Source organism: Thunnus maccoyii, chromosome 16 (assembly GCF_910596095.1).
Source record: "Thunnus maccoyii chromosome 16, fThuMac1.1, whole genome shotgun sequence".
In the NCBI taxonomy this organism is placed as follows: Eukaryota; Metazoa; Chordata; class Actinopteri; order Scombriformes; family Scombridae; genus Thunnus; species Thunnus maccoyii.
The window spans coordinates 16,346,736-16,368,387 of NC_056548.1; the positions used below are offsets into that span (position 1 = coordinate 16,346,736).

Sequence of the window (21,652 nt, forward strand, 5' to 3'; positions counted from 1 at the left end):
GTCAATTAAGGGGCTATTAAAGAACAGATGAGAGGGAGAAAAAGAAGGCAGGGAGGGGCTGAGAAGTAAAAATCTGGCATGGAAAGAGCCTTCTCGTTTGAGGCCCCCCTGGGGAGACTCATTGTCTACAAAACAAACAGTGTAATGAGAAAGACAAAGGTGGCTTAAGAAGTGGGAGGAGGCATGGGATGACACATAAACACACAGAGCCGCACCCCTCACCCTCCTGGTTCCCCCTCACTCACATCTTCAGCACCTTCTTGCGAATCTCCACCTCCTTATCTACAGCCGGGTCTTCGAAGAGCTGCACGCGGAAGTTGCTCTTCCTCAGGGGCGTGTCACACTGCACGCAGTTGCCCGAGCCGCGGACAAAGAGCATCTCCACACAGTTTTCACATCTGTGAGGGAAAGAGACAACAAAATGAAAAAAAAAAATGAAAAAAACTAGAACCAAGCTGAGTTTGATTTTGGCAGAAGTGACTCTCCGAGACAGCTTGAGAGTCAGCTGTGTGTGTGCATATGTGGCTGCTGAAATACAACTTTCCTCACTGTAAAGCAAATTTCTGTTTTTTTATATCCCTAAGTTATCATCAGGCGCAGTGGGTGATAATGGGGCACTGGAATATTTCCTCTGAGTGCTCAAAGATGGCTGGGATTATGATTGGAATGTCGATTAGGCTGCCTCCCACTCTCAGACAAGAGGAAATTAGTCTGACACCCCATCAGTGGAGTGTCTGTCTGCACTGGAAAAACATTTGCTTTATTGTTATTTCAACAGACCTCAGTCATTCTGCCACGTTGCATAACATGATAAGATCCAGCTCAGTAATTTACAGTGTAGTCTATCATTATAAGAATGGGCTGAGTGTTACGTAATTCTGGAAAGAAATACAGATGGACAGTTGCCTTGTTTTGTGTATTCCTTATTGCATTAATAAATTTAAGTATTTTAAGCTGAATTGTCATTGAAGCTTAAAGCTTTCATTCATCCATTCTGAAAAAAGTATCTGAATGTCACTTTTTTGCCAAAAAAAAGTCCTTATTATTCCTGACACGATGCCTAAATGAAAGGAAGCTGTATCGTGGAGAGATTTGAGGCACATTTTTAAATACGGTGGAAATCTAGGCTGTTATTGATATAAATATCTACTATAAATCTGTTTAATGGATAAGATTACTTTCCGAGACAAAATATGTAGCAGTACAGCACAGTCATGATGAGTTTTTCAGGTGGCCTTTGGTTCCTGATATAAGCAACTATGAATCACAGTTCTCTTTGGTAAAGAGCATGCCTCTACACCAGTGACCAATACGGAACAAAAAGGCTGAAACGCTCTTCAGATAATGTTGGGGAATTTCAGGTAAAGCCCAGGTTCAAACAGGAAGGTTTACGTCATGCACCATCACGGTACGGCACCATGGTAACAAGCAGACTTACCTGAGGGCACAACCCTGAGCTTAGCCATCAATCACACCTTTATGCAGGTAGGCGTTTACCCATCAGTCACACTTAAGTGAGGAGTGGACACTGAAGACAATGGGAATGTTCCTAATTCTCCCCTGATGGGGTGGAGGGCCTGGATAAACGTTTGCACAGTACGCTCTTTTAATTAAGTCTCTGTGGAGCTTTATTTCCACAGGAATTCACCTTCCTGCTCTTGACCACCTTCACAAAAAATGGACAACATCTGGTTTCCAACTGTCATTATCTGCTTTTGAGAACTGACAGTTTTCATAATAAAATATAGCAAAGTTGAGGGGAAAAAAGACACCATACGTCATTGATGGTATGGTTGAGTCATTTCTTTCCAAAGTCAAGGACTGAGCTTGAGACTCTGGTGCCTAGTCAAAAGCTCTCTGGGGATGGAGTCTATTAGAACAATCATGAAGGACTCATCATGAAAGGCATTTCACTTCATCAGCAGGATTCAAAACAAAAAACAGCAGTTACAAGAGAAACTGCAGAGCCATGGAGTTTGGCTGTTTACGCATAGCGTCTCAGATATGGGTCAAACAAGCACAACCTGCCAAGTATGACACCAAAGCTTTTGCAGCCATACAACACACAGATATAAAATAGATGAGGCATTACGGGCTTACAAGCATGTCAGTTTAGCTTGGCTTAGATGAAGCGGCAAAATAAAAATGAAAGCTGAACTGGGGGCAGAAACATCTGCGTTGTCCAGTTGGTGCTACAGAGCATGAGGAGCCCCTGCTCGAGCCTGGAAGAGGCAGATGTTCACTGTGGCCCGAGGCTACGGGAGATGTATAGGCCTGGCCATATGGAGGTAGATGGAGGGATTCAGCTTGTTTCCACAGGCCCACAAAGAAGCCATTCATCAATACGGGGCAAGGAGTGGGGCGTAGCTTGCCCCCTGCCCCATAAATGGACCACACAACAGAACTTTCCAAAGGGGAAATCCTGTGTAACTCTAGAGCAAAGAGGTGAACGTCTAAAAAGGGAGGGAGGAGACTTTTAGAGTCAATTTGCCATCTTTCCTCTGAAGGGTGCCCTCACAGCACTCGAATTGTGTGCTTGTTGCAGTTTGTAATTAAAGGGACACTCAGGAATCTCTTTCTGAAGCTATATGGCTTGGCCAAAGCAGACATTTAAGTGAGCAGAAAGACCTCTAGAAGCTTGCCATCTCTGTGTCCCAGGGCTGTTGTCACAGAGTGAGTGCTCTTGACTCCTCCCTCTCTCACCTGTCCTGCTCAGAGCTCCAGGCTCCTATCTCTCCCATCTGCAGCTGTCAGCAGGTCAGAGGAGGGGGTGGTAAGAGGAGGGTAAACAGGGTCCTGGCTCAGCAAAGAGGCCTCTCTTCTACCTCCACCACCCCCCATTGCCCCTTGGTGACATTGCCTGCATCTTTACCTCCTCCCTAGGCTAGAAAGAGCGAAAACAAAACAGCGCTATAGACAGACAGGAGCTGTTTCAAAGCTGATGATCTTCTCTGTACATTCAGAGTCATGGCTGAGTCCAGACAGATCAGAACTGACTTTGTGTCAAATCTAAGCCTGCTGTCACACTCTGTCCTGCCCTGTGACCTACAATACCTGCAGCGGCGTAGTCAAAAAATGCTGAGGCCCAAGAGTATGATTGCTTACACAGGAAGCTGGCCGGCCATGTGTGATCTTGAAAAAATAAACCCTAGATTTGGTGTACTTTACACAGTCGCAAATTGGACAGAGATGCAGGTTCCAGATGTAATTTCCCCACTGTTTTCTTCTTTCTTTATTTTAATGATAATCTCAATGTTACTCAAAACAAAAACACAGTACTTTAATGTGGGAAACTGAGAACAAAACGCTAGCGGAACAGAAGCTAACCTTGAAGTGGGGTGAATGTAAGGTTCTCTATGAGCAGCAAAAACAACAAATGTTAAGCTCTCTAATTGGGTGCCCTTTACAACAATGTCCCATGGGACTTGTAGTTGACGTCTTTCTTAAAAGGAATAGTTCAACGTTTTTGGGAACATGCTTATTTGCTTTCTTGCTGAGTTAGATGAGTCGATTGATACCAATCTCATGTCTGTCTGTTCAGTATGAAACTTTGTATGTCGTTTCTTTAATCCATGTAACAACAGAAAATGTAAAAACGATCTGTGGTTTTACTAGGGAGTTAGAGGTGCTAGCAGGCAGATTTTTTTTAACCTTTGGACAATTAAGGTTAGCTGTTGCCCCCAGCTTCCACTCTTTATGCTAAGCTAAGCTAACTGTCATCCAGTTGTAGCTGTAGTTATGAGACTGGTATTAATCTTTTCATCTAACTCTTGGCAAGAAAGCGCATAAGCATAGTTCCCAAATTATCACCATTTCCCTTTGATTACCGATGTTAAGTTTGTAAGTATACAGTCTAATGTCTTGACCTTTCTAAATCTACAATGAAACACACTTATTTTAGCAAAACATCTACTTTTATGTAATGATTATGCAACCAAAAGAATGTAATAATTTAATCCTAGTCTTGCAGAAAATGAAAAGAGCTTTTACTTCTGGAACGCTGGACACCCGAAACTACTCTTCCCACTTTACAAGTACAGCGCAGTCCAGTATATATCAACCTGAAACATGTGGCTATCAGATACAGGAACAAGCTTCTACTTAATTGGGCGTGCCTACTCTGTCAACCTCACTATGTCCACCTGCTAATCAACACCGTGTGCCTAACCCACATTGTTTGTGCCTGCTTGTGTGCCCAGTGTCAAATGCCAAAGGACATGGGCCTAGTGTCATTGTACAAAGGTAATAAATAACGCACATCAAACGCCTCCGGTGACAGGGATACAAAATGTACTGTGGTGAGGTTTAAATTTAGATGCATGTTAGAGGTGGAGAAGCTCAATACTGCATTGCATCGCCAGGGCAGGAAGTCTGCTCAGCCCTGAGTGGAATGGCTGCTCAACCAAGCCAAGGAAGAAAGGCTACAGTTATTTCAATGAATGAACCAGAATAGAGTCTAACTACGGCTGCAGGTAATGGATATTTTCATTTTCAGTCACATTTTTCAATTAATCACTTTATTTAACCCATAGTATGACACAAAATAGTAAAAAATACAATTAAAAATAGTAAAAACAAATTCTCATTACTGCATCCTGTAGCCCAAGGTGACAAATTGCATGCTTTCTCCAACCAACAGTCGAAAAGGTAATCTATGTTACATTGATTATAAAAACACAGAGAAGCAGCAAAACCTCACATTTGAGAAGCTTCATCCAATGACTGTTTGGCATTTTTACTTGATAAATTAACAAACTATTCTATTCATTAGTTTGAAAGGAGACAGTACAGTCTAGTACCTTGACCTTTTTATACTTCAATGAACCACACGTATTTTAGCACAGCGTGTATTTTTTTGTAATGATTCTTCAATCAAGAGAATCGAATGCCCATCCAAGTCTTGCAGAAAATGAACAGACATTTTTGCTTGATAAATTACTTAAACAATGAATAGATTATTAAAACTGTTGTTGATTTTCTGTCACTGAACATAATTAATTCGGCACAAGTTAGGGCTGGGCAATATATCGATATTATATCAATATCATGATATGAGACTAGATATTGTCATAGATTTTGGATATCGTAATATTGTGATATAACGTGTTTTTCTTTTCCTGGTTTTAAAGGCTGCATTACAGTAATGTGATGTAATGTGATCTGAGCTTACCAGACTGCTCTAGCTGTTCTATTATTTGTCTTTACCCACTAAGTCATTATATCTACATTACTGATTATTATTGATCAAAAATCTCATTGTGTCAATATTTTGTTAAAGCACCAATAGTCATCCCTACAATATTGTCGCAATATCGATATTGTGGTATTTGGTCAAAAATATCCTGATATTTGATTTTGTTATATCACAAGTATATCAGCAAACAAGCCAACAAAACAAGTAAGTAGATGGGATATCTGGCAACCATGATTGTTATGGTTTACTTAAGAAATGGTGATAAAATCTGAAAGGACACATTCTCTTTTTTTTTAAGGAAACCTTTCCCCTACTAGTCTATGACTTTTAAACCTTCATGAACTGTTTTAAATGGAGGTATGTCACTCTTCAGATTACACAGACACCAAGTATTACACTTAGTATGTGGAATGATGCAGCTTTATAATTGTTTGTTTGTTAGTAAGTGGGTTTAATTATACATTTAAATACTGTATATGTGTATAAATGCACATGCCTTTCTAATTTGACATTTTTCATATTTCCCTTTCGTCCTTATTCACTTTTTCTGCACACAGTTGTTGATTACACCAAATGGGAAAACAGCGACTGTGAAATTGAAACACATTGCTCAATCTACTGTACAAAACCTCATCTCTATCAACTCTTGAAGAAGCCTGGCAGCAAATAAAAAGCCAAATGACATCAGTGATGAAATTACTAATACAGCTTGAGAGTACAGTAGTTTCCAAGTGGTGCATAAATTCCCTGTCGCACTAGCTCCGAGGAACAAACCCAAGGTGACCCCCGGCTGGGACATCTCTATCAAATTGCTTCATTGCAAAATCATTTTAATTTTCTGTGTGTGGCCCTGCATCCAGACAGAGGCGGTGAGTTATGAGCTCGCTGACCTGATGACAAAGCACGGCCACTTCCTGATGGTACGGTCAATAAACAGACAGGGTCGAAAAAGATGCTCTCATCAGGCTATCACCGTCACTGCGTGATGCTCGCAGAGAGCATGTCCCCTTTATTTAAATGACCAGGTTTTTAAACAGATGACAAGGTTAAATATTGAAAGATGCTCAGCAAACAAATTTTGCCAGGTACTGACGCGAGGCTGACTCACAATCAAAACTGTAGGATGATAATAAATAGGACTCTAAGCTTGTGCTAAAACAATTAGTATATTAAGCAATCATAATAAAGATTCCACTTGCGATAAATGATTGATTGATGAAGTCGTTCATCAAGTAAAAAATGTTTGCAAAGGTTTACTTGCTTTTCTTTGTTGATGTCATTCTTAATTAATTATTTGGGGGTTTTGGCTGTCAGCCCGACTATGTCAACAACTGAAAACATCTCTTTAGGCTTTGGTAATTTAGGATGGGCATTTATTTATTTTTCTATTCTATGCAAACGCATGAATCCCATCAGAGTTATGGGTAGATCTGCTGTGACTGACCCACAAACCAGGCCTATCATAGGGGTTTGCCATTTAATAAAAATTGTTTAGGTGTGAGCCTTGAGGTGGTTAGGTTCAGGTATAAAAGGTGAAAAAGGCTATGTTATAGTTCTTAATGGCAGTGGTAAGGTAAGGGTTTGGTCTGGCAGGGACTTCCATCTTTGCCTTTGGTTGAATCCATGAGAATCAGATTTACAGAGCACATGATTAATCAAATATGAGCAAAAATATATTAGTAGTTGTGATATAATTAAGCAGTACAGCCCATTTTGTTTAAGTACCTTTAAATTGAGACATTATGTTGAATTTTAAAGTAGATGCTGGCCTTCCTTGACAACTCTGGATGACTTTCTTTTTCATTCTGTGGATCAAAATTCAATTACACAGTTTATACACTTCTATTGGTCCCTCTTATGTCTCATAACTTCTTTTATTTTCCATAAAATGTCACAAGTCATAAGGAATGAGCACTCCTTCAGACGCTCACATAAAAAGCTGTGTATGATTAAAGCCCCAGCATTATGTTTGAAGAACTCCTCCATCATTTTGACAGGCCGAGGCAGATGTAAACAATTAAATATTTGGTTTAAATAAGAGCTAACCGGCTGCCATATTGTTTAATATCTCACCGTTGACATGGAGCACCTATACACTTGTTAATGTTGTCTTAAGTCTTTCTAGCCACATATTATGTTATAGAATTATGTCTATAAGCGACCTTTTACATTTACCAGCACATCTCTGAGCACAGCCAACGGTTTCATGACGCATTTTTAACGTTTTCCGTTACTCCAGCCAACCGTTGAGAAAGACCGTCAACGGTCAAAGACATTAAACTCAACGCAGAAGGAGATAATTTTAAAAACATTAGGAGTTTCTTGTGTTGATATGTGTCTTTTTTTGCACGTTTTGAAGCAAAAACCTCGTCGTCTGGAGAGGAGGTTTGCACTTTGTTTAGCTGTCGGATATAATACTCACAGCGTGTGTCCGCAGACGTTCACCATCAGTTTCAGCGACGGGTTCCTGTATTTAGTTGTTTTGCATCTCGGACACCCTTGGTCGTCCATTTCTGCCTCTGCAACACAAACTAATAAGCTTGAGAAAAAATGTCAACAACTCGCAGATCTCCTGTCACTTTCCAGGCGGCGAACCGCTGCGTTACACAGAATGTGGTCCGACGGGAAGCTCCGCTAATAAGATTAGTTCCTCTTTAATGATGACCTCTACAGCAGCGGCCGGTGGTCACACTGTGGTGCAGCCGCATCCAGGGGTCCCAGGAGAGCCCCGGGAGGTCGAAAAAAGAGCTGAGTAGTTTATTTTTCACTTATTCACACTATCACTCTCTCTCTGTCACACACACACACACACACACACACACACACACACACACACACACACACACACACACACACACACACACACACACACCATATACACATATTACAGTAACACAATGGCATACACATACCAATGATTGGATCCTTACTTCACACAATTGGCCACTAAGAATAACTGTTTAAATAACTTCTGTTTACACTGTTTACCACTAGTCACTTTAATTTATATCAGTATTGCACTGCATACCTGTTTCCCCACGACTATTTAAGACACCAACATTTCAGTCGATTACCATTATCATTACTCTTGTTATTATACTCCAGTCCTTATAATTACTATGCAAATGCTGTTTTTATTTTAATCACTAATTATGCCCACTTTTCACTTACTGCTCTTAACTTATTTTTTTCACTTATATGCCTTTTTGGTCAGTTATATTACTATTTGACTTATTTCACTTATTATATAAAGCTGAGTTGGCTCTGAGTCTAAGAATTTCATTACTTGTAATGATGTTACATTGTTATCAAGTATATAAGAATACACCTTGAGATGGTATTTAGAGAAAATGTATAAAAATGTCAGTTTTTAATTATTGATGTCACTGTCTCCTCTGTGCAGTACCCAATAGATTACCCCCATTTTCCATGATCTAATGTAAGTATGTAACTAACAACATAATTATGATGGTGTTCCTCAGGGCCTCTAAGTAGTTTCTGGTTGAGTGTGTAACTGTTTGGGGAAATAAATCACCAATGATAATGTATATATAATCTGATTAGACAGACAGAAATGTGTATTAGAATATTATATTGATAAAATAGTGACTTTGTGGCAGATTGGATGAATAGTTTTAATTAAATCCAGTATTTCCAAGTGCTACGGCTCCAAAAGCAGGTGCACTTTATTATATCAAAAAAAGCACAGACCTGTATGTTTTATGGATTTATTGACAATGTATAAATGTCAGACTCCAGAACCACATTAGACTGAAAATTATTATTTGCAAAAGACAAAAATTCCTCAGTTTTCAAGTTAAGTTTTGACAGACTAAACACAATGCTTCAAGACAAAGCCTGGGAACTTTTACATGTCTCGCTGTGGTCTTTAATGGCTTACCATTGCTTATTTTTAAAAACATCTTATTATTGCACATCCTATTTATGGAAGACAGATAGATTGGCTCTAAAATGAAATGTGAAAAGTTAAAATAACACTTCAAAGCTACTCTTTGGAAGACAGAAATATATCGAGAGATGGACTGAAAATGAATTAAGTGTGAAGATGTTTCCCTCAAATACTCCAAGGCCATATCAAACATATCAAAAATGAAGTAATTATGGATTGAGTTTGATCTTATATTGCTTCTTGTGATCATGGGTTAAGGTTAGGGTGATGTATTGTCTGGGTAGCTTATAACAGACAAATATTGTCAATATTCATCCTATAATGAACTCGAACTATTATAGATCTGCCTTAAAGGCAATTAAATATTTGGCCATTTGAAAAATCATCAAAATGGAAAAAGTGTTTGGAGAATATAAGTTAAAACAGGGAGAGTTGTGCACATTTTGTGACTTATTTTACATTCAGACACAATATTTCAATAGATATTCCCCTTGGATTTCCATACCTCCACATGGGAATTTAAAGTCTCTAATGCTTTTATGTTTCTGCATATCCACAGCCGAGGCAGCTCCTGACAATACAGACAACAAGGATATCCCGTTCCCACGATCCCAAAAGCACTCACCTTGCACAGGTGAGCTACGGGAATATACTGGAGGTTATATGACTGACAGCTGGAAACCAAACATTCGTGTCTGAATCCCGCTTGCTCCTCCCTTATGGGGCCCTCGGCGGCCAATAGCGTGGCTCTCCTGTAGATAGACCCCAGTGTGTCTCCTTCCAGCCCCAGTCCCCGCAGAGTAAAAGTCACGTTGGAAGGAAAAGGGGAGAGAGATATCTACTTACAGCTGCTGTCAGATATCCGATCGCATTCGCATGGCGAGGAGGTAACCTGATCGAGCTGGGAGGAGTGACTATACCAGGGAAGGCTTGAACAAAAAAAAATGTCTTCTTCTTCTGCCGGAGAAGTCACAACAGCTAATGACATCAAGAGGGAAAATGTGAAGGAAGTGGATAAGCGGGAGTGCATCAAGCTTGTGGCGCTGGACGCGGCGGAGTTGTCCATGGAGCGCACGACTCCCAGTACGGACGCGGTGCGCACGGAGCTGTTGGTGAGCGCCGCTTCCTCTCTGGCTTTCTCCCCGGAGCAAGTGGCGTGTGTCTGCGAGGCTTTGCAGCAAGGAGGCAATGTGGACCGGCTGGCCAGGTTCCTGTGGTCCCTACCACAGAGTGACCTGCTACGCGGCAACGAAAGCATCCTAAAAGCCCAAGCCCTCGTTGCTTTCCACCAGGCTCGGTATCAGGAGCTGTACAGTATTTTGGAGAACCACAGTTTCAGCCCGTCCAACCACACCTTTCTGCAAGATCTCTGGTACAAGGCCCGGTACACCGAAGCGGAGAAGGCGCGGGGGAGACCCCTGGGCGCCGTGGACAAGTACCGGATCCGGAGAAAGTACCCTCTCCCCAGGACTATCTGGGACGGCGAGGAGACTGTTTATTGTTTCAAGGAGAGGTCCCGAAACGCGCTGAAGGATCTGTATAATCAGAATAGGTACCCCTCTCCTGCCGAGAAAAGAAATCTCGCCAAGATTACAGGACTCTCCTTGACCCAGGTCAGCAACTGGTTTAAAAACAGGAGACAGAGAGACAGAAACCCGTCCGAGGCACAATCAAAAAGGTGAGGCAACAAAACGATGAATCCACAGACTGTTTCAAACACAGAAGTCTTATTAACCAAATTATTTAAAATATATACTTGAGTGCGCTGTGCGTAAAAGGCGCATAAAAATGGGCTAATTTTAACAAAGTATTTGAAAGCTTTTTTCGTGGAAGGACGCTTTTATTACCATTCACACGTCATTGTCAGTGACTGACTATTCTCAGTGTAATTCATAATCTCCCGTCGGACTCGCTTAAATGACCTGATAACACGAATCATTAACTGTTAATAATTAAGAAACAACAAAAAGTACGCGTAAAAGGGTTTGAGGCACGCTTTTAATGTTTTGAAATATGAAGCGGTTGCCATTCAGATCCGGTTTCAAGTGTGTTGGTGCTAAGAGGCATGGAAACCATAAGCAACAAAATAACATAGTAACTTACACACTCCAATGATTTGTCACACACACACAGTGGCTAACTTTAACGAGACAATTCAAAAGGTGACTTTTAGTTCCTTCTTCTCATGTATTTATAATGTGTGTGTGTGTGTGTGTGTGTGTGTGTGTGTGTGTGTGTGTGGCTCGTGCATGCGAGCCCAGCACATAAATCATTTTTATCATCACTTTTTGTTCTTCTCAGACCAAAAAGGATCCTAGAGCCTCCATCAGCCTCCTGCGTTTCATTTCATAATCCTCCACACAAACACACTGAATTTTGTCTTCTTTCATGTTTGCCTTTCTATGAACAAAGCTGACGCACACCTGGTGGAGGTGACCCCTCTCACTGTCTCTCTGTCTCTGTCTCTGTCTCTCTCTCTCTCTCTCTCTCTCTCTCACACACACACACACACACACACACACACATACACACACACACACACACATACACACACATGAACCATTATAGACAACCTTTAAACAGATACTCAAATTATTCTGAAACCATGTTTTATAGAAGTTTACAACCATTTTCAACAAACTTTGTTGCCACTTGTTGCCACACTTATCTGTTCATATATCTGTTCCTGGAAGAGGGGGGAGGTTAAGGAGTTTTTTTTATTTTTGTTTTGGGAGGTAGGGTGGGGGGAGGGAGGGGGGTGCAGCTGTCTGAATCACTCTTTAAAAAGGAGGCTAATAAATGAACTATAACAGCTTCGTTCGTCCATATTGTTCTTAAAACTGTTTATTCAACATTTAAAGATAAGGATTTACATTTTACATTTTAAACAGGGTGAGAAGGAATGCAAATAACCAGTTTCAGCCATTTGTTTTGTCACGCCACTAGCCCTGGCATTTTGTCACACCAGAATTTATTGCACCAAATGGTTGCACGGGTGTTGACGTTGGTTGGTTGTTGTCAGTGCAGCTCTCCATGAGGTAAGAGGGCTTCACATTCACAAACACAGGCTGCTCTTCAAAGCTGTGGAACAACTCAACAACCAATGTGACCCTTTCTGCTCTCTCACAGACAAGATATGGGTGGAGAGGAAATAAAAAACAACATTCAAAATTATATTTTACTGTATTTATTCTTTATGATTGTAATAGTGCTTCAGCATGTGTCTTTTCTCTTTCCCAACCTAACATAAATATGATATATGATAAAAGTGCTTTTATCTGTATCAGGAACATACACATTTTCTAATTTTGTTACATTTTTTTACCCCAAAAGCCGCTTAATGTTATCTTATAATAATTTACCACATATGATTCATTTTTTTATGTTTTGTGACACAAAATTTCCCTTTTTCCACAGTGAATCTGATGGAAACCACAGCACAGAGGATGAGTCAAGCAAAGGTCAGGAAGAGTTGTCTCCCCGGCCCCTCTCTAACTCCTCAGATGGGGTGATCACCCATGGGACCCTTCCCATTCAAACAGGGCCTCTGGACAGTGGGGTGGTCATCCAGCAGATTGGGGACATCAAGATGCCCCCCGGTTCCAGCAGTGGCGGGCTCTACAATGGCAGTCTAGTAACAAGTAACACCTCCTCCACTGTGTTTCACAATGGTGGCTCGTCTTACCTCCACACACCCGGAAACATCCTCTTCAACGGGCTCAATTTGGGCATCCAGCCCTTGGCCTTCAACCCTCTGAGGCCGTCTGGTGGGGTGCTGCTGGGGGGCTCCGGAGTGGACATGCAGATGCAGTCGGGACAAGAGAAGGGACTGGGCAGTTCTGCTGAGGACTCGGCCCTGCAGTACGCCTCCTACTCCGGCTGTGCGAACGGGGCAGAGGTGAAGCTGGAGGGCGTTCACACCATGGCCGCCCAGAACGGGGGCTCCTCCGTCCTGACGTTCAGCTCCTCGTCAGGTGCGCTCCAGCTGGGCGGCTACAGCCTGGTGCAGGTTCCGAGTGGAGTCTCTGACGGTGATGGCAGCTCATTACTCAACAGCGACGTAGGTCTTCCTCCCCTGCAGCTCTCCTCTTCGTCTTCTTCCTCAACAATAACTCCAGGTGGGTTGAGGAAATTACATTTTAGTTTAACAGTTTAACATTTCATGCTTTTGTACTTGTAATAACTTTGTTGTCATGTTTATTTGGAACATATATTTAGATATACTGGGTTAGAAAATGAAGCAGCAATGAAATATTACAATTTTTTTTGCCTCACAATTCACAATGCATTTAACTCATTTAATCAGTAAGGTAAATACATTAAATCTGCTGTAATGTAATGCTGTTACATTATTTTATCCATCAAGACCAGGGGAAGACAAAAATAAGATCCATCACAGTATTAGAATAATTTAAATCCAGATAAAATCTACTGTATTTATATATAATAAGATAGATAGATAGATAGATAGATAGATAGATAGATAGATAGATAGATAGATAGATAGATAGATCTCCCAGCCTGATAGCAGGTCAGTTGTGCCCTTTACCCTCCTTAAATGTTACAGTGCAGTGCTGCACGTCCCTGGTGGTTTGTCAACAGGTCTCTACTACGTTCACCCAATATGTCTGAGCAGCTTTATTCTTGGCTTGTCTGCGTTTGGGCCGTAGCCCAAAGGGCTGATACTACACATAACATAGAGCTGAAGAAACAGGGAAGGGCCCCACACATACACACATGCAGAAAGGAGGTGGTCCTTTGAAAACCCCAGAGATGAATAAAAACAAGTTCTGAAGTCACCATCACTCATCATCATTGCACTCTTGATCTCCAGAGCGCGGGGGCGGGGGGGGTATGTTTCAGACAATCAGAGGCCATGAAACGCACTAACAGGGAATAAGCCATTACAGCACTTACTTTGACATAAACCAGAGAATCCACACCGGGATGAATAATAAAGAAAAACAGAAATTGCAGCTTGCTCTTGAGTTCTGGCAGGCTTTTCTATCAGTTTTCTGAGGCACCACAGTGTCCAGCATTAAGAGTGCAAAGTGTGTTAGACACACAACAGCAACTTTTGGGCCAAGGCCTGCTGTAAATGAAACATATAATATTGTAAGAAGTGAGAAGGGGATCCAGCAGTGGGAATGGGAGCTGGTACGTAGATATACTGCTAGTATTGATCTATGATTATGTTACTCCAGGTACCATGTCTCTGAACAATGTAGCAGTGAGCTCCTCCAGCGATGACTCGTTCCAGCAGCAGGACAAGCTGACCATGTCGTCCTTGCACCACAGCACAGTCCTCTACAGCATGAGCAACGTCGGCCAGCCGTCCATCAAGAAGGAGCCTCTGGAGAGAGGCGTCTACTCCTCATACCACCACGGACTCCACCTGGACCCCAGCGGTCAGATCAGCTACACCACCCCCAACTCTGAAGAGATTCCCTCCAGCCAAGGTCCCGTCTCAGCCACAGAGGTCCCCGCCATCACATCGTCCAGCCCCGAGCCTGAGGTCTACACCACCCTCACCGTCAGCACGCCCCTGATGGCCCAAACGGACCCGAGCAGCCACCACCACCTCCAGCCCACGGAGTACCTTGGGGGCCACGAGGTCAGGGGGGGCCACCTGATGGGCCCCGGCATGAACAGCGAATACATGAACCTGTCGGAGAGCAAGGTGGACGGCTCGGGCTCAGGAGGAGGCGTGAACGAGATGGTGCGGGCGATGTGCGGGGAGATGGAGGCTGTGGAGGGGAAGGAGCTAGCCAAACTACAGACAGTGCAGATGGATGAGGACATGGCTGACCTTTAACCTCAATCTCCTCGCAGAAGCACTCATGTCCGCCCAAGCAGTAACATGGTGAAACTTTTTACTTTTGTGTGTGCGTGTGCGTGTGTGTGTGTGTGGTTTTTTTTTTACCATTCATTTCCTTTAAATGTTAAATTATTTGCAAATATTGTGTTAATTTGACTTTTACAATGCACTCTACTCAGAGAGAAGCCCTGCGAGAGGGCATTATCATTTTATCAAAAAAAAAATTTTAAAAATATTTTAAAAGCCCCGTTCGTAAGATGAAACATTACAACTGTTTCGTGCTAACAGAAGAAGTCGCTGTATATTGTTTGAGCCATGTTTAAATGTGCATTTTTTATAGACAGCACCTGCTACTTCCTGTTGAGTGGATTTGATCTGCAGAAGCAGGTGCTGGAATGCCTCGAGTCACGTGACCAGGATGTTCCTCCAAAACTAAATGCGTCATCTGGGTCAAACCAAAAAGGTCATTCAGTAGGGGGAAGAGGGAAAGCGTCTCTGTGAAAATGGTCAGTTAAACAGCGACAGCTTTACTGAAGGACTGCACACACATAGAGAATAAACACACAAAGCTGCTGATTTAAGAAAAAAAAAAGTGTCCTTCAGTGAGCACCTTAAATTGTCTGGATGCCTCGTAAATCACTGCAAAACCCTGCATTTATGCTTTATATCATACCAAATAAACTAGGAGTGTTTTAGCTGATAATGGGACTAGAGTTAATGTGCCTTTCTGCTACTTAAAATATACAATGGCATCAGTCTGTTTTGGCATTTGCACTACCACAATGACATTACAATGTACATGTTTCAAACAGCCCTCGTGTTGTAGGGTTTGTCAGCGTGACACGCCTCAACAAATGCACACTATTTCAGCAATGACTCCTATTTCAAGCCTCATCGTCGACTGTGAGACCAAGATATGAATGATGATCAAAAGGTCACACATGCTGTTCATCATATGTTGTTTATAATGCTGCAACTCATAGTATGTTAATTAGACGTGACGATACTATACTATATCGTGTTTCATTTTGACGTGTCTCTCCAAATGTCAGTAATCATGGATGATATTTTTCTATAAAGACAGATGCAAACATCTATGGTGTGTATGCTTTTCAAAATGTATAAGGAACAAAGGGATAGAAGTTACAAGTGACTAAGAGGAATTTTTTTTTTTTATGGTCCCACCTTTAAAACGGAGAGGGATTGTCATGATTTCTCTTTGCATGGCGTCATAATGTTTTGGACACTAGTGCCTTTTACTTTTGTTTTGTGAATAACACTGAAAGGAAGCTCTGTTGTGGCTCTCACATTGGTGTGTGTGCGTGCAGGCGGTAACATCTCAGCTTCAGAGATTTACCGCAGCCACCGCTGCCGCCGCCTTCACTGGCACATTTGTTGGGTGTCAGATGAGGGACAGACAAGAGAATGTGGAGCCCATTTGTCAAGTGTGTCCGGTGCTTTTCACAACGGGAGCCTAATTCCTCGCTGTCATACATGACCATAATAGCACATTTCAGCCTCACAGCCAACTCACACATCTATCAGTGGATCACAAGCCTTCATAGTAGACTTTTTCTTTGTCAGGATTCATGAAATAATCCCATCAATTTGAAAGGACATTTCAGTGAAATAATCCTCAGTGCTTTAATGTCATAAACCAAAAGTGAGTGACGGGCAAATAGTAAAACTGATGTTTGTTTTGTTTTTTTTTATCTTAGTTTGAATTATATGTTTGTTATCTGAAATTATGTGAATGTATTTTTCTAAATCTCCATACTGCAATAAAAGTTTATATTTATAAAAACATAAAACAGACATTTTTTTTAATTCTTTCTCGCAAATTTAGCTCCTGTTTGCACAAGATTTTGGGGACACAACATGTCTGTAATGAATGCGAGTTTATGACAAAAAGCAAATGTCTTTCCCAACATTTAAGATGCCTGTATGTAGCCAAACTGTGAGGATGAGGGGAAAAACTGACATGCATTAATCCAGCAAGCCTGGTGCTGCTCTCTGCAAACCTGCAGTGATCGTTTGCACATGCCTGGCAACCTGGACTTCATTAGCCCTCCTTTTCTCATCTCAGCCCCTGTAATTCAAATAAACAGCAATGAGATTTCCAGAGGTAAAGCTCCTCTTGGGTGGGGGGTCTTGCAGCTCCCAGTCCAATCCAATGGTCTTTTCCCTGAGCGAAGGCCAAACCACCCCCCCTCCCCTGCTTCCAACATGTGGAAGAGTGAATCTGAGGTGCTGTCACTCACAGACACAGAGTCTCTATCCAGAAAGAGACTGAACTCCACTCACAGCTTGAGGGGATTCTGTATAAATTCATGAATTTCCACTGAATGCTTGATCACTCGGTGGGCACCCGACCAAACCAGCAAAGAGAGATAAGATAGAGACAAGGTTTGACAAATGGACGAACAGCGGGGGATTTGATTTTACTCACAGCATGTCTGTGGTGGATTATAGGAGTTGTCCTCTTAGTGGATCCTGGCTGGAGGAGTTATATATGATCTATCTGATGACCTAAATAAACAGAGGCTGTTTGTCTGTGCTCACTGTTGAGAGAGGGAGAAAAAAAACGGGAGACTAGCGGGAAAGGGAGGGAGAGGCAGGCAACCGGGATAAAGTTACCTGTGCACAGGTGACCTCGTCGCCATGGGCAGTGGATTAGCTGATTGTTAGGTATCAGGTAACTCCTCCTGTAATATTGAAGAGGGTGAAAACAGCTTTGTTGGAGCCCTGAACAATATCCCATTCGCAGTAGGAGCCCATGGTCTATGGGTCTCACGGGGAGGGGGCCACAGAAAAACCCAAAAATCCACCTTTGTGTTGTGCCTGTAAATTAAACAGGAAAGAAGCTCAATTGTTGCTTCAATAAAGGATATGTTGTACATTTTTCATGAGGACTACAGCATGACATTAAGAAAATTTTAATTTTACTGCTTGTTTTATGCGTGAAAATCAGGACATCCCCATGTCTAAATAGTAGTGGATCTTTTTGTCCACAATTTCAAACATGCAACGTAAAACATACTTGGGTGCGCAGTAAAAGCAGGGAACTCCCCCAGAACTCTGGCCTTATTAAAAACACTGGCCTCTGATCTTTCAGATGGTTTCAAAGCTGACATTTAATGCGGCACAGCAGACTGCGAGCCATATGTAACATGACCTGGGGAGCACGGTACTCCACTGCTCCACGTCCCACTAATGAGAGGGCAGGGGTCAGCGGGTACCAGCCTGCTCATACAGACCCACCAATACCGGCTGAGCAGCTCCTGCTCCTCAAGCCAAAAAGAAACTGAGGCTACTATCAGCTGCTAGCAAGTTGTGGAAAGAAGATGTTTATGTGAATTATAACAGGCAAACAGTTTTTCTTGAAATAACTGAGTTGTTGCTGGACAGAGTAGTGAAAAAGTGTGGAAAAGAGAAGATGCAACCATAATGATTCACCGGTTGGTTCTGGACTACAAGGATAGAAAATATAAGTCATATGTGTGTGTTTGTGTGTGTGTGTGTGTATGTGAGGGGGGATGCACACACACTACCACCCACACACTGAGAGAGAGAGAGAGAGACAGACAGAGAGAGAGAGAGAGGCAGCAGCTGGGAGGCAGCATCATGTCCACAGTGGTCAAACGGTATTTCCCAGAGAGAAAAACACCACTTTGTAACAGGAGCAGAGCAGATGAAGCCCGAGCAGTGGAGATCATGGACACATACACACACACACACACACACACACACACCTGCTTCTCAACTGTCTGACTTCTAAAACTTTATCAACTCATCCTCACAGGAGTCACAGCATTGTGATGGCGCCCCCTCCCTGCCAGCAGGCACACATATGGGGAGCGCAGCACGTTGAAATCGCTCCTTTTGTTTGTTTACGTGTTTGTCCCGGCCGTCCGGTTTGTTTACCTATCTCAGCCCTGCAGCTAAAAAAGAACTAAAATAATAATTACCCCCCAACAACGTAAGTCTTCATCTATATGCCTGTGGCGTGTTTACCGAGCAGATCACTGTAAAAGCCGAGGCCGTAATTGCATATTTGTGGATGTGGCCCTCAGAGGAAATGCGTAATGATTTTGATGGAGGTGGTGGTGGAAAGGGGAGCGGGGGGGGGGGGGGGGGGGGGGGGGGGGTTCTAACTCCAGCGCACTTGTACCAGGTCTAATTTTCCAACATGACAGGAAACTCTGTTAAGCTGATAATTGCAGCTCCAATTTCATTTAACTCACTCATGTCAACAGTTGTGTTGTGTTTTGGAAGAAGGAGCTGCCTTTTTTAGAGCCTTTCACCTCACCGGAGAAACCGCTTTAAACTCTTAATTAAAGACACATTTAGGACACTTGAATTAACCAGAAAGTCTGAGTGGCGCTCTACTGATTAGATTAACTCATTTGCCAATTAATATGCAGCCTAAATTAGCTCGATGTTGGATGATATTCCTGTGGTTGGATTAAGTTTATTTCAGGAGTATTTTTTTTTTTTTGCTGTGTGGCAACACTTTTAATAAAACTGACTTGACTTATAAATCAAGACTAATATGCTGTTTCTGTCTCTGTTGTTTTTATGTTTTTATTTATTTATTTTTTGTGAGGTTTTCTTTTTTCCTCTCGATGTCACCAAATCCATCCCCCTTCCCCTAAAAAACTCCAAGCTAAATCCTCTGAGGACTGCATCGGACATTTTTCACTTCATTTGAACAGTATAGACTTTGTTCCAGTCGATACAGCTGAAATATCACTTTGCATTTAGATTTTTAGAGTGAAAAACATCTGTTTTCCGTTTCGGTTTTCCTCCATATTCTTTAAAATATAAACTCGCCGAATAGGAAACACGGTCTTTTTGATGATGACATTTTTATGAAGTGTTCTCTGGAGTTTTCACTTGAGCCCTTCTTTCTCTCATTTTCTGCCACTGGACTGCAGTGTCACTGTTTGTTTGTTTTTGTTTTTGATTTTTTTTAAATTTGCTATTGCTTCTATCATTAATTAACACGTTTTCACCACCGGATTTCTATCATGAAGTGGAATAATTTAACAGAGAAGGGATCACACACACACACCCCAGCTCGATTGGGCCTCACATTAAACTACTATTGAGAAATAGCAAAACGTTTATTTCTCGGGGTGAACTTATCTGACTCATTGAGTTTGTTTTTTTTTCCGGAAAAGCAGTGACTAAAACCTAGGACATCCATGATATGTAGCAACCCTGCAGAAAGGTGAGTTATTGCGGTTTTGGAGGAGAAAAAAAAACTGTAACGAGAATCAGAAGGCTACTCTCTGCTCTCTGAAAGTCTCCTGAAAGGAGTAACGAGTGATAGCCTACCTAAGTATTGCATTACTTGTCGGGGGTATAAGGAGTCCATGCACGCAGCACTGGCCGTGGCAGAGGCGGAGAGTCCACATCTTGAAATAATCTCGCCCCCCGGGCTGCTCGGGTTAAAGGAGGAGGCGCGGCGCAATGTGGTAGAGATATTAGAGAAACCCGAGAGCCGCTCATCAGACAGCTCATTTACTGAAGCACTGAGGTTTTTACACAGCCTGAGAGCAGCTAGACCCGGAGCTTAAGTGGCCTGAGAGTCTGCATGTCCACTAAGGGTACATACACATCAAAACTGACATTACAGGAACTACTATTTAAGTCTTTTTCAGCAATATATCACAATTATTCTGGTTGAGTCTGTACTGAAAATGTAAATGAATAAAATAATGATGACTTATTATTGCAGAATACTAAAAAATTCTATGTATCATATTAAAGTTTCAGGTTTATTTTTCCTCTGCAGGCACGTTTTCAACAGTAAATGCACAATATTTATTAAATAAAACAATTTAAATGAACTCCAAAAGATGATATAGTTACTTCAGGTGTGTTTCTGCCAATCAGCTGATGAGATAAATATTAATTTCATCATAGTGAGATAAGATGGTTAGGTCCAGTCTAGTATCTGGCAAAGAGTGAAAAGAAATCATGTAAAAAGTTGATGTTTTTTGGTTTCACACCTGACACAAGGAGCCAAAACTGAAACACTCATCTTCACTAAATTGAAAAAAATATATATATCAGTAGCCTAAATGTATGCCTTCATGCCTTTATATTCAGATTTTTTGTATTTTGCGAACACCATTTCAAACGTGTGTGTTGGTAAAATCTGTCAGGTTGAATTTGTTAGGTTGAATTAAAAATATCAGATTTTCCAGTTTGTGGCTGTTCAGAGAAGATGATCTCTGTTTTTTCAGGTGTCTGTCGCCTCAAAAACAAAAGTTCAAAGCAAACCTTCGCAGTAGAAATCTTTTAGGAAAGGGGTCATCTTCTCAAAATGTTTTGGACGAATTTGTTTTAAAGTGAAATATTATTTTCCTACAGGCCAAATCTTGCATCTTAACGTATTGAAAGGGAATCCAGTTTCAGACTGTGGTGCAGATAAAGAAATGTGATCTATGGCTCAAACCAACAACTGCACCACCAAGAAGTGTCGCAGAGAACTCATTTACTAATGGATTGGTTTAGTGTTTCACCCCACAGAAAAAAAACACTGGAGCCAGTGCGGTGCCCGTCTAATCCTTGAAATATAAATGTAGGCTGTGAATTCAGAAGCAGCTCTTAAAAAGAAAAAAAGAAAAAAGCAACAACAACACATGGTTATGTTGAAAACGAGAATGAAAGAGCAAAGAAAATGAGATAAATATCCGTTTATATCATATTCATTTTCAAC

General features: G+C 41.7%; 2 protein-coding genes across 4 annotated transcripts in view; one reads left to right on the forward strand and one right to left on the reverse strand.

Moving 5' to 3' along the window:
• The window catches only part of mnat1 (MNAT1 component of CDK activating kinase), a 36,422-nt gene extending 28,595 nt beyond the window's left edge, over positions 1 to 7,827 (reverse strand). The window contains exons 1-2 of the mRNA XM_042388962.1: positions 7,617 to 7,827; positions 246 to 398 (exon numbers count right to left, since the gene is read on the reverse strand). Of these exons, the coding sequence (XP_042244896.1) occupies positions 246 to 398; positions 7,617 to 7,705 (242 nt within the window). The 5' untranslated portion in view covers positions 7,706 to 7,827. The remainder of the gene's footprint in view (positions 1 to 245; positions 399 to 7,616) is intronic.
• Positions 7,828 to 8,064: 237 nt separating this feature from the next.
• six4a (SIX homeobox 4a) lies at positions 8,065 to 16,733 on the forward strand. Of its 3 annotated transcripts, none has more exons than XM_042436745.1 (4): positions 8,065 to 8,633; positions 9,664 to 10,782; positions 12,522 to 13,222; positions 14,309 to 16,733. In XM_042436745.1, exons 2-4 carry the CDS (start codon positions 10,049 to 10,051, stop codon positions 14,917 to 14,919), a joined length of 2,046 nt encoding a protein of 681 aa, XP_042292679.1. In that variant the 5' UTR covers positions 8,065 to 8,633; positions 9,664 to 10,048; the 3' UTR covers positions 14,920 to 16,733. The 3 variants fall into 3 exon arrangements, with proteins under 3 accessions (XP_042292679.1, XP_042292681.1, XP_042292680.1); XM_042436747.1 differs by lacking the exon at positions 8,065 to 8,633 and having other exon boundaries at positions 8,987 to 9,738; positions 9,847 to 10,782; XM_042436746.1 differs by lacking the exon at positions 8,065 to 8,633 and having other exon boundaries at positions 8,987 to 10,782.
• The last annotated feature ends 4,919 nt before the right edge of the window (positions 16,734 to 21,652 follow it).